General features: G+C 43.2%; 1 protein-coding gene across 1 annotated transcript in view; it reads right to left on the bottom strand.

Moving 5' to 3' along the window:
• Positions 1–311: 311 nt before the first annotated feature.
• The window catches only part of LOC132063064 (uncharacterized), a 29,326-nt gene continuing 15,180 nt past the window's right edge, over positions 312–14,457 (bottom strand). Inside the window, exons 2-4 of the mRNA XM_059455497.1 lie at positions 12,540–12,810; positions 913–1,245; positions 312–830 (exon numbers count right to left, since the gene is read on the bottom strand). Coding sequence (XP_059311480.1) covers positions 312–830; positions 913–1,245; positions 12,540–12,810 — 1,123 coding nt within the window. The remainder of the gene's footprint in view (positions 831–912; positions 1,246–12,539; positions 12,811–14,457) is intronic.

Below are 14,457 nucleotides of genomic sequence, written 5' to 3'. Positions count from 1 at the left end.
TGCTAGCATATATCAAGGTAATGATAAAATCTTGCCCTCCGTCTAACTTTGTTATTTTGATTGATAATAATTGTTCTGTATCCAACTGAACCTCCACCTGATAGCCTTCATTAACAAAGACCCATATTTTCCTATTAATGTTATGCCAAGCTCTGTCCATGCCTACCCACAATTTATACATCTCTATGTGTCTTTGATGCTGGAAAGGCTCTATTAATACTATAAAATTGAAATTCTTCTGTCTGTTTAACATCACCACTCTTTCAAAAGCCTGTTGAGTGTTAACAGATCTGATATTCCATATGAGTGCACTATTCATTGGGAAACTTTTGATTTAGAAGCAGTTTTCCTTGTCTGTACGCCTTGACAAGTGTTGGGGGTACACCTTTCTCCCTGGTTTGTTTCTTGTTGGCCTCCTTTTTGGTTTTTGTAAGGTGTCTTGGTGAAACACGTCCTTTGATCAAAGCCTGTTGCATGAGTTGTGAGGTATCCTGATCATCCATCTCATTATCATCACCAATGTCAATTTCTTTGCAACTTTCCACTACAGTTTGTCCTCCTGGTTCAAAATTTTTGGCTGTTAATTTGTTATGGTCTTTCTGTGTGTCACCTATTTTATACTTTGGTTTGTCTCCTCCCTTGTCCTTCATATTGTCACCACTTCCTTCCATTGCATTTGTGGTTTGATGTTCTCCTGTACTCTGAATCTCCCATTCTGCTCCTTTGTCTCCTTTTGAAGAAGATTGAGTATCTCCAACTATGCTTTTAATTTCAACATCCTCTCCTCTTACTGTCAAGTCAGTTAACTCATCGGGTGGTTTATCTGGCACCTTATTTAGGTCTACATCATGAATTACATGTTCTTCCCCCCCCCCCCCCCACCCCACCTACGCATCAACGAGATTTGGCTACCTCATGTTCGTTATTATGAATTGACATATTGTTTTCCTGCTCCTCTTCAGTTTGTTGCTGCTGCTTGTTTGATTTTCCATCATGTTCCTCTTGCTTCTCCTTGCTTTGTTGTTGTTGGTCATGCTTTTCTCTTTGGGTGCTGCTGTTGTAACTTTGTTCCTCACTTTTCTCCTTGGTATGTTCTGATCTACTGAGACTACTTTCCTCATCATTATTCTTTTTGCTACTTTTCTGACTTGTACTCTCGCCCTTCTTTTGTGCATCACCAGTAATCTCCAATTGCTTACCAAATGATGATTCTACCCATGGTTTAATGGTCTCATTTCCTTTATCCTATGCTTGTATGATTTGTACAGACTGTTCACCATCTCCATCGATGTTACTCAATGCAACAAAGTTATTAGTATTCCTCACCCCTTGTTGATTATCATTGATTTTTTGCGTAACAAACGGAATCATTAGTCACTACATTCTGTCACGACCCAACCCCGTGGGCGTGACTAGTACCCGAATTGGCCCCAAATCCGATTCGCAAACAGATGGCTTTATATAGACATAAATATCAAACGCCGTATCAAACCCGCCGAACAAATATATACAAATGCAACGAACGAATATATACCAAAATATAACCCACATACATATCCACGGACCCAAACGAAGGGGAGCACTCCAACAAATATATATACAAATGCAAGAACGTATATATATACCAAAATATGGGAATCAGCACTCCAAACAACCGTAAAGAGGGTGTCGTCCGGATCACCAACGGGCATGAAACGCATGAAACGCAGCCCCCGAAGAAGAGGGGTCAGTACGAAATATGTACTGAGTATGCAAAGCAGAAAATGTGATATACAAATCTGAGTCGTAATCGAAATAGAGGTACAGAAAGCAAATGCATTTCCAAAATATCAAAATGTTATTTTCAAAATATAAATCATGCATAGGGTACAGAAAATATGGTCGCCCGCCTGTCAATGGCGCCATAACACAGCATAACGCCAGAAAGTTTCAAATCTCCGTATCCCCGTCACATATCAAACACAAAGATAACGCCATACACAAAGATAACACCAAATATAGCGGAACCCGGCCTCGAGCGAGGAGCTCGGTGAACCATAAACACAGCATAACACCGGAGTATATCATAATGCGCACGACAACAGAACCGGCCCGGGACTCGGCGAAAGATATAACAGAATGCACGAACGGAGTCGTGAGGAATCATATGCATAAAATCCTTGTCATAAATCCAAAATATAAATAAGATAGTCATATTTGAAATCGGAATAATAATTACAACATTTTCTTTCAAAAGTTGTCGAAATTACATAAAGGAACGTCGCGGGACCCACGGACGAGTGTAGACCCGAGCTGGGCCCGCCTATGGAAAACATACTCATCTAACATCATACAACCTTCTACGAAAATCTCAAGGCAATCCGAGCTTTTCTGTGAAAGTTATGGGCGTTCGTAGTTTTTGAATCGTTAAAGAATAAACTCTTTAAAAACCAAACTTTCATGCAACCTTTACAAATCAATAATTCCAAGGACATAGGATCAATATTTCATAACATCAACATATGAATATCAAGAAACAAATGCGTATCATAGACATGCTCGGATTGCGAGAATAGAGTTTCCTCGAGGTTCGTGTCATAGCCTATTTTAACTAAGGCATGCCAAAGAAGGAAGGTTGAGCTTTACATACCTCAAACTCTCTCCAATATAATCCAAACTCAAGATAATTCCAACCTACGTCTCGGGCTGCCCAAGATCTATAAACAAGCCATAATATGCCAAACATTAGCTAGAGACATTTTGGGCATTTAATTCCAATTTAGCCCTTAATTCTACAAAATTGGGCAAAGATTTCCCCCGTAAATAGGCCACCCCGAGAATTTAACTCGGCCAAATCAATCAACAACAACAACAACAACCAACCTAGCAACATCAAAAACCAATCCGAAGGCAATATAACAATAATAACTCTCTTTTCCATCATTCAACAACATTCATAAATTCAATTCAACGGCTTACCTTCAAGCCAACATCGACGCTTATACATTCAAATACTAACCCGAACCCATACCAACAATATTTAAAGACATTCCAAGCAATTCATACAACATTTCCAACAATCCAAAAATTTCTCCAATCCACCCGAAATCAGCCCCCAAACCCGAGAACCTCACTTTAACACATTCCTCATTTTCAAATCATGATTTGCATCCACAATTCACATTCTAACAATGCTATTCTCATCAATATACAAATTACATTAAATGTACAATAACCTCCAAATCAGTCCGCAACAATTACAACATCAATTTGAGTCATTAAACATTCATTTCCAACATAGAATTCATAACGACGACGACTAAAACATTAAGCGATATTAATTCATTCCTTGTCATATAATATGACCCATTTTCGGCCAACACACAACATATATATATGGATGATTCTCATTCATTTCTTCACCCTACAATGATCATCAACATACTAACAAGACTTTAATTCATTGCTTCAATACCACACACACACACACACACTTCACACGGCTAGACACACACACACACACCAAAATTCCAACATACTATATTTCATGATATTCATCCATTTTAACATACTACAACATGCATACAACCTTTATAACACATAAAACATAATCAAATCTTACCTTTCTTCTTCAACTCCACAATAGGCTAGGGTTTGCAAATGAAAACTAGCGGGTTGATCGCTCCAACGACACTTCCACGCTACTTAGGGACCTCAAAATAGTGGGTTTGCATCAACAAAATAATTTTGGGAAGGCTTGAAATGAAAGTTGATTTTTTTGGAGGCTTGGCCGAGAGCCTCTCTTGTTTGTTCTTCAACTTTTTTTTTTTTTTCTAAGTGTTGAAATGAATGAATGAAGACTAGTTGGTCATCTTTTAAGCTATTAAGATATGAAGTGCACATAAATGTCCCTTGGCCCACACAAGTGTTGGACCAATTAAAATTGTCCACAAAATGTGTGGGGCCAACTCCACACTCACACGGCCACAACATGGAAAATGAATGATTTTCAACTTCCATTAATTCCAATTTTGGTCCCAAATTTTCCTAATTGTTCCATGCCAACAAATTCATGCACAACTTATGTCTCAAAATAAAATCGAAGGTCAAAAGTCTCGACTTTGTATCCCGAAATAGTTTTGTCCTTAACTTATCATAATTAATCCGGATTGTTCCAATGTACAAAAATACGGGATATAACATCCTCCCCCCTTTAGAACATTCGTCCTCGAATGTTAGATTAACCTTACGGGTCATACAAACAATTTGGGGGAGTTTCTTTTATAACTATCACAACAATTCATTCATTGATCAACAACTCATTTATCAAACAACATAGTCAAGTAAAGAATTTGGATTACCTGTAGGCACTGGAAATAAGTGAGGATACTTCTTCTTCATCTGCTCCTCAGCTTCCCAGGTCATTTCCTCCCGTTGTTGTTCCGCCACAAAGCACTTTAACCGAAGCCACATCTTTATTCCGCAACTTTCTTACCTCGACGATCCAATATGGCTATAGGTCGCTCCTCATAAGATAGCTCCTTCCGTGACCCGAATATCATCTACAGTGAAATACTCGGAAGGGTCACCAATACATTTACGAAGCATAGAAACATGAAATACCGGTGTACCGCTCCCAAATCACCGCGTATCTAACTCATAGGCAACCTTGCCTATTTTGCGAACAATCTGATAAGGCCCAATATATCTCGGACTGAGCTTCCCTTTCTTGCCAAATCTCATAACACCTTTCATAGGTGACACTTTCAGGAAAACCCAATCACCAATCTGAAACTCTAAATGTCGACGGCGATTATCTGCATATGATTTCTGTCGACTCTGAGCCGCTAACAACCGCTCCCGAATGAGTTTCACCTTATCCACTGCCTGCTGGACCACATCTGGGCCAATCAACTCAGTCCCCCCAACATCAAACCAACCGATCGGTGACCTACACTTTCTCGCCATACAACGCCTCGTACGGTGCCATCTCGAATACCGGAGTGGTAGTCGTTATTATAAGCAAATTCAACAAGCGGCAAATGGTCATCCCGCCTACCTCTCGAAATCAATAACACAGCCCGCAACATATCTTCCAATGTCCGAATAGTGCGGCCGGCCCGTCCGTCGGACCGGGGATGGAATGTCAGACCGAGACTCACCCGCGTCCCCAATCCCGCCCGAAAGGATCTCCAAAATTAGCCGTGAACCGGGCACCTCTCGTCGGAGATAATAGATATAGGAACTCCGTGAAGTCGCACAATCTCCTTAATATATACCGGCATAATCCTCACCGAGTAGTAGTCCGACCGGAAGAAAATGGGCTGATTTTGTCGCCGATCAACAATAACCCAAATGGAATCATACCTCCGTGGAGTGCGAGGTAAACCCGTAATAAAATCCATATTAATGATCTCCCACTTCCACGACGGTATCTCCATCTCCCGTAATAGCCCACCGGCTTCGGTGCTCAATCTTAACCTCCGCCGGGCAATTCGGCACCGAGCGACGAACTCGCTATGTCTCTTTTCATACCATCCCACCAATATAAGCATCCGAGATCATGGTACATCTTCGTCGACCCCGGGTGAACAAATAACGGCATAATGTGCCTCGCCCATAACCCGTCGCCGCAACCCCGCAACGTCGGCACATAATCCGCCCCCGTGTAATAATACTCCATCGGATGAAATCTCGAACGGGGTCTTTTCCTTGCCAAGGGCCGTCTCCGTATCGTGCCGTAATAGGATCCTCATACCGATGCCGCTTAATATCTTCTCGTAATAGAGGATTCAAAGAATACCTCGAACGTAAACCCCAACATCTCCAAAATCGCCCAAGCGAACTCCAAGACTAGCCAACTGATGAATATCGCGAACCATTTCTTTCCTCTCTGATGGCACGTCTGCTAGGCTACCCATAGACTTGCGACTAAGTGCATCCGCCACAACATTAGCTTTCCCCGGATGGTAGAGAATATCAACATCATAATCTTTTCAAAACTCTAACCACCTCCTCTCGCCGCAAGTTCAACTCCTTCGTTTAAAGATGTATTGGAGGCTCTTATGATCCGTATAAATATCAACGTGAACACCATATAAATAATGTCTCCACATCTTCAAAGCATGAATCACCGCGCTAGCTCCAAATCGTGAGTAGGATAATTCTTTTCATGTTTTCCCGAGCCGCCGGAAGCATAAGCTATCACCCCGCCGTGCCGCATCAACACACACCCCAAACCAATACCGAGGCATCACAATAAATCACATACCCATCCGGACCCCTCGGAAGAGTCGACCGGAGCCGTAGTCAACTTCTCTTTCAAAGAATCGGAAGCTACGCTCGCAAGCATCGACCACCGAAACTTAGCTCCCTTCGAGTCGCCTTTGTCAAAGGCGCCGAAATCGAAGCAAATTTCTCTACGAATCTCCCGTAATAACCGGCCAATCCCGAAAAGCTACGCACCTCCGCCGGCGTCGTAGGCCTAGGCCAATTCTTACGGCCTCAATCTTCCGGGTATCCACCCGATGCCATCGCCCCCAATAATATGTCCCGTAAATGCCACCGAAGTCAAGCCAAAATTCACACTTAGAAAATTTAGCATATAATTTCGGTGCCGAAGTGTGCCAAGTACCGTCCTCAAATGATCCGCATGTTCGCTTCGATCGAGAATAAACCAGATGTCATCAATGAACACAATCACGAACATGTCTAAGAACGGTCCGAATACCCGATTCATCGTGTCCATAAATACCGCCGGGGCATTAGTCACCCAAAAGACATCACTCGAATTCATAGTGCCCATATCGGGTCCCGAATGTCGTCTTGGGAATATCACCTCTCGTACCCGTACTCGATGATAGCCTCGACCGCAGTCTATCTTCGAGAAACACCCGGCACCCCGCAACCGATCAAACAAATCATCAATCCCGGGGAGGGATATTTATTCTTGATGGTTACCTTATTCACCGCTACGCCGATAATCAATGCACATCCGTAGAGATCCATCCTTCTTTCTCACAAATAATACCGCGCTCCCTGGGTGATGTATCGGGCCTAATAAAGCCCTTCTCTAATAAATCTCTCACCGCTCTTTCAATTCTTTCAATTCTCGCAGTGCCATTCTCGTACGGAGGAATAGAGATAGGCCGAGTATCCGGCAACAAATCAATAGCAAACTCTATCTCCCGCTCGGGGGAAAGACCCGGAAGCTCATCCGGGAATACATCTAAGAATTCATTAACCACCGGACCGACCGAAGAGTCGGTGCTCTCTCGCTCTCTAAATCATGAACACGGACCAGATGATAAATATACCCCTTTCTGATCATTTTTCTTGCCTTGAGGTATGAAATAAACTTACCCCTCGGCGATGCTGTATTACCTGCCCATTCTATGACTGGTTCCCCTGGAAACTGGAAACGGACTATCTTCTTTTGACAATCAACATTAGCATAACAAGAAGCTAGCCAATCCATACCCATAATCACATCAAACTCACCATATCTAACTCTACCAAATCGCCTTAGTACAAATGGCCACGTATAATCACCGAACAATCTCTATAAATCTGATCGGCTATAACGTAATCCCCTACCGGTGTAGCTACCTCAAAGGGCTCTATCGGCTCGTATTCTATCCCAATTTTATTAGCAACAAGGGGAGAAATATATGATAATGTAGAACCAGATCAATCGTTGCATACACATCTCGAGAGAAAACCAAGAATATACCCGTGACGACATTAGGCGACGCCTCCCGGTCCCGTCGGCCGGCTAATGCATAAATGCGGTTCGAAGGACCGCTAGAACCAGAACTCCACCACGACCCCCCGCCGGCCCGCTGATGCTGGCATACCTCGCCCCGCAGGGCGCATAGATACCGAGGATGAAGATGAACCACCGGCTGACCCGGTAGACTGAGCCGCGCCGCCGCACCACCTCTAACCGGACAATCTCTCATCAATGGCCCCCGACGGCCGCAAGTAAAGCACGCACCCGCGGCACGAAAACACTCTCCAGGGGCCGTCTCCCACAAAGGGGGAACACGGAGGTCCGGGTGGTCTCATCCGACCGCCGGGAGCCTCTCGTCCAACCGTGAGCCCGAAAACCCGGAGCTCGGCGCCCCCGAATAACCCGCACCCTCGATCTCCGCCGGAAACCGCGGGGTGTGCCCCGTGCCGACCGGGGAGGATATCTCGCTCGGCCGCCGACGAGGCCGCCCGCCTCGAAAATCCCCGCATACCGTACGATCTAGCCCTCGGGCCGGCCCCCGTCATCAACCCTATCGCCGGCGCCCTCTCGCGTCGTCCTCCATGCCCCCGGGCGTGTGCCTGTATGTGGGCAATATCCATACCTGGCTGGGCCGCCATCACCAAACAACTATCAATCATGTACTGGTCCAGCCCTACTATATATCGGTTCATCCGGTCAGTCATTTTAGCAACATATGTAGGCGCATATCTCGCCAGCGAATCGAACTCTAAACTGTAATCCCGACCGAAACCGCCCCTCTCGCTTTAACAAAGCAGGAATCCGTCCACTCGGCTCGCCGTACCTCGAGGCGAAAATGGGCCGAAGGCCTCTCGTAAACTCGCCCCAACGGCCGGAGGGGCACCCTCGCCTCCGGACGCATCCACGACTCATACCAATAGTCGCTACATCGTGCAACCGGATGACGCCATCTCAACCGACTCGTCTCGAAGCACTAATCAATCGCAGGGTACGCCGCATCCGTCGGATGAACTCATGAGGGTCCTCTCGCGGGCTTTGACCCGAAAAACTCGGTGGCCCACAAAGTAGAAAATCACGGCCCTTCGACTATCGCGCCGTCTACGCGATCATCCCCTCGCTCCTCGTCCGTGGACCTCGCCCCGCTACCAACCGAGTCAATAACCGGACCGCCTCTCGTAGGTCCCATCATCCGCCCCCGGGCCGGGGGGCCGGAGGTACAGTGCACCGGTGCCGGGGAGCCGGCGGTGGAGCCGCCCCCGTGCCGCAGCTCGTAGTCGCTCCAAATCCCTCCGACATACGGCGGCGCAGCGAACCAGCCGTCGGAGGCACAATCTCCGGCTCAATCCGAGCACGAGCCCTAGTAGTCATCCGGCTCTCGCCGGTCTCACCCGCCGCCGTAGACTTGCCCTTCGGGCAACCGTGGCCTTCCTCGAGGCATCGCCGAAAACATAACATTTCGTCGAAAAGGAGTCATCCTGATAACACAGCTCTATCGCACGATCTAAGATCGAAGAAAAGACAACATCCTAAATGTCCTGTAGCTTCCTGCTTATAGATGTGGTGCACAACACACCGATAAACAAGACTCTACTAGACACGGTCTGTAGACATTCCGAGGACGAACCGCTCGATACCACTTCGTCACGACCCAACCCACGTAGGCCGTGACTAGTGCCCGAATTGGGCACCCAGACGCAATCACAAATCCGAGTCGCAAACAGATGGCTTATACGGACATAAATATCAAACGCTGTCTCTGATTATATCAAACTGTCTCAAACACATCTCAAACACAACCGAATATATATCTAAAGCCGACAAGGCTATCAAATGGCGCAACGGCCCAAAACATATACAAATGCAAGCCGACGAGGTCGCCACGGCGAACGGGATCGCCCGAACATATATCATACAAACACAACTATACGTAATGGGCATAACCCACATACATGTCCACGTACCTCTAAACGTACAAACGGAATCATATGACGGGACAGGCCCCGCCGTACCCCCGAACAAATATATACAAATGCAACGAACGAATATATATACCAAAATATGGCTCCGAATAAGGAGCACTCCAAAAGAAAGAAGGGTGTCCTAAACAGTGGATCACCAAACCGTGCGTCCGTACCGCGGCATGAAACGCAGCCCCCGAAGAAAGGGGGTCGCACGAAATATGTACTGAGTATGCAAAGCGTAAAAAGTAGTATACAAATCTGAGTCATAATCGAAATAGAGGTACAGAAAATAAATGCATTGCAAAAATATCACAATGTTACTTTAAAAATACAAATCATGCATAGGGCACAGAAAATATGGTCGCCCGCCTGTCGATGGCGCCATAACACAAGATAACACCGTAAAGTTTCAAATCTCCGTATCCCCGTCACATATCATACACAAGATAATTCCATACACAAGATAACACCAAATATAAGCGAACCCGGCCCTCGAGCGAGGGAGCTCGGAAAACCATAAACACAAGATAACACCGGAGTATAACAAAGTGCGCACGACAACGTAACCGGCCCGGACTCGCGAAAGATATAACAAAATGCACGAGCGGAGTCGTGAGGAATCATATGCATAAAATCATTGTCATAAATCCAAAAGATAAGTAAAATAGTCATATTTGAAATCGGAATAATAATTACAACATTTTCTTTCAAAAGTTGTCGAAATTACATAAAGGAACATCGCGGGACCCACGGAGGGGTGTAGACCCGAGCCGGGCCCGCATATGGAAAACATACTCATCCTACATCATACAACCTTCTACGAAAATCTCAAAGCAATCCGAGCTTTTCTGTGAAAGTTATGGGCGTTTGTAGTTTTAGAATCGTTAAAGAATAAACTCTTTAAAAACCAAACTTTCATGCAACCTTTACAAATCAATAATTCCAAGGACATAGGATCAATATTTCATAACATCAACATATGAATATCAAGAAACAAATGCGTATCATAGACATGCTCGGATTGCGAGAATAGAGTTTCCTCGAGGCTCGTGTCATAGCCTATTTTAACTAAGGCATGCCAAAGAAGGAAGATTGAGCTTTACATACCTCAAACGCTCTCCAATATAATCCAAACTCAAGATAAGTCCAACCTACATCTCGGGCTGCCCAAGATCTATAAACAAGTCATAATATGCCAAACATTAGCTATAGACATTTTGGGCATTTAATTCCAATTTAGCCCTTAATTCTACAGAAATTTGGGCAGTATTTCCCCTGTAAATAGGCCACCCCGAGAATTTAACTCGGCCAAATCAATCAACAACAACAACAACAACCAACCTAGCAACATCAAAAACCAATCCGGAAGGCAATATAACATTAATAACTCTCTTTTCCATCATTCAACAACATTCATAAATTCAATTCAACGGCTTACCTTCAAGCCAACATCGATGCTTATACATTCAAATACTAACCCGAACCCATACCAACAATATTTAAAGACATTCCAAGCAATTCATATAACATTTCCAACAATCCAACAATTTCTCCAATCCACCCGAAATCAGTCCCCAAACCCGAGAACCTCACTTTAACACATTCCTCATTTTCAAATCATGATTTGCATCCACAATTCACATTCTAACAATGCTATTCTCATCAATATACAAATTACATTAAATGAACAATAACCTCCAAATCAGTCCGCAACAATTACAACATCAATTTGAGTCATTAAACATTCATTTCCAACATAGAATTCATAACGACAACGACTAAAACGTTAAGCGATATTAATTCATTTCTTGCTACATAAATGGCCTTCATTCGGCCAACACCTCCCACCAACATATAAAGATGATTCTCATTCCTTTCTCTACTCTACAACAATCACAACATGCTAACAAGACTTTAATTCATTGCTTCAATACCACACAACACACACACCTCACACGGCTATGCACTACACACACAACCAAAATTCCAACTCACTATATTTCATGATATTCATCCATTTTAACATACTACAACATGCATACAACCTTTATAACATACAAAACATAATCAAATCTTACCTTTCCTCTTCAATTCCACAATAGTCTAGGGTTTGAAATAATGAAAACTAGCGGGTTGATCGCTCCAACGACACTTCCACGCTACTTAGGGACCTCAAAATAGTGGGTTTACATCAACAAAATATTTTTGAAAGGGCTTGAATGGAAGTTGATTTTTGGGAGGCTTGGCCGAGAGCCTCTCTCTCTTGTTCTTCAACTTTTATTTTTTTGGCTAAGTGTTGGAATGACTTAGGATAACTAGAAGTCATCTTTTAAGCTCTAAGATGATTCATCGAAGTGTCCCCTTGGCCCACACAAGTGTTGGACCAATTAAAATTGTCCACAATTTGTGTGGGCCTTCTTCAATCCACACGGCTACAACATGGCAAAATGGATGATTTTCAACTTCCATAAATTCCAATTTTGGTCCCAAATTTTCCTAATTGTTCCATGCAAACAAATTCATGCACAACTTATGTCCAAAAATAAAATCGAAGGTCAAAAGTCTTGACTTCGTATCCCGGAATAGTTTTGTCCTTAACTTATCATAATTAATCCGGATTGTTCCAATGTACAAAAATACGGGTTCTAACAAGTACATATATACGTATGCATGGTTCTATATTCATAGTTGTTCTTCTTGGCCTTATTTTGCCATTTGAGACATAAAGGATGCGAGTTATCAGTTGGTTCACTCGGTTTTCGTAAAGTGCCGGGTGCCAATCACGCCTCACCAAGGTTAGGGTGTGACATTCACTAACTTAGCAAATCTGGGCATCTCTTTCACAACATCTAAGAATGAAAATTCACCGTTAACTGCTTCAACTGATCATAGAACTTTTGACACTTAGCATCATCATTCTTCTTTGCCAACCTTTGAGGAAAGGGAGGTTTTGCTTTATACATCTGAGTCAAAGGGGAAAGAGCCCCTTTTATCATCTGTTTCGTAGTATCAGCAGCAACATCTGGAATATCAGCATGTTTCTCTTCAACATGGACCTCATCATCTACTATAGGCACATCAGTATGCACCTCTTCTTCCTCAATAACCGGATCTAGATGAACCGCCTTCTTATCAGCACTTTAAAGTATTTTACCGCTTCTCGTGCTAATAGCAAAAGTACGCTCCACACCACCACCTCTATTCTTAGGGTTTGAAATAGTATCAATAAGAAGTCCTCCCTTTCTAGTAGGATACTACTCTCTAGAAATATCACGCATCTACTGTTCAAGGTATTGAATAGCCGCTGAGTGCGAAACCACTATCTCTGACAGCCCATATAATGTCTTTTCAGTACTTGTCTGACTTGCCAACACTTTTTTAAGCATTGACTCCAACCTCGAACTACCTTGATCATTAGACTGCCCTTTGAGTGGAATGTAAGGGTTGGAACTTCTGTTTCCGAAGTTACCATTGTTGTTGTTGTATCTACCTTGGTTTGATCCACCATAGTTGTTATTGTAGTTCCCTTAGTTGTTGTTGTAGTTTCCTTTGTTGTTGTTACATGCACGCTGCCCTTGTTGAGGTCTCCGGTATCTTTGATTTGGCCCAGAAGCATCCCCTTTTGCTATGTAGTCTGCATATTGAATACATTCTCAACTGGCAGAGGGGGACCCTCTTGATATAGTCCCTCTTGGACTTGGTACATTCTAGGCAGCATGCCTAAGATATCTTCAAAAACGTTTACCTTCTTTGCCTTTCTATTATCCAATCTCTTCGTCAATAAAGAGATATTAGTGGCCAGTTGTGCCAAAGTCTGCTGCGTCTCCTGGCTATCCTTCACAATATTTTAGATCAACGGTGTAACACCTCATAAATTTGAGTTAGGTGTGAATGTGTAAAAACTAGTGTTGAGATGATAGTTTAGCTATATGAATCTATTCGGGATGAATTCGGGTAATAAACAGTTGTTTTGAAGTCAAACCAAAAAATAGAGTTCTTTAGGGCTTCTAAATTCGTCTATATCTGAGACAGTCTGCACTTATGGCCAGTTTTAGGATATTTACGTTGGTAATTTGAAAAATCTTAAAACATAAAAGTTGTAGGTCCCTGAAATACCTTTCCAACCATAAAGTGGGGCTCAAACGGAGTTAAGTACAGGGATTTATGATCATTTTAATGAGAGAACATCGATTATCAAAAAAATATGCTGGGCGTGCGTTGCGGACCCAGCACGTAAAAATACAGCAGCAGACCAAAAATGATCAGGTCAGCACGGAGCGGGGAATATTTTCTATTTCCGAATTTTCTTTAAGTCCTACTTCGTTGTGTTATTTCCCACTTCATTTTAAATCAATATTTATGAGGAAAAGAACCATAGAAAAGTCTCTCTAATCCTAAGGTGAGTTCTCACTCAATCTTTATCATTCCCACACCATATCCATCCCCTCTTGATAGTAAATCATTTCTCTAAAACCCTAAGTTCTTGAATTCTCAAGAAGAAGAAGATAGGGGCGTCTGGAATTCATCTAAGAGGTAAAGTTTCTAAATTTTCCTAGTATTAATAAAGTAATGGGTTAGAGTAGGAAGTTCTACAAAGTTGGAATCCGTTAGTGATTCATGAAAGGGTTCAAGAACCCATTTTTAAGGCTTACGAAAAACCCTAGTTTTTGAAATTCCAAGAAAACTTCAAGAAACGATTCAAGTTCTAATCTTTATCATCTAAAACCATTGTGGTGTGATTGTTGAATCTTGGGAATTCCGTTTGGTAGAATTTTAGTAGGATTT

This window comes from Lycium ferocissimum, chromosome 7 (genome assembly GCF_029784015.1).
Source record: "Lycium ferocissimum isolate CSIRO_LF1 chromosome 7, AGI_CSIRO_Lferr_CH_V1, whole genome shotgun sequence".
Classification (NCBI taxonomy): Eukaryota; Viridiplantae; Streptophyta; class Magnoliopsida; order Solanales; family Solanaceae; genus Lycium; species Lycium ferocissimum.
The sequence above is the reverse complement of the archived record's forward strand: the minus strand, read 5'-3'. Positions and strand labels throughout refer to the sequence as shown.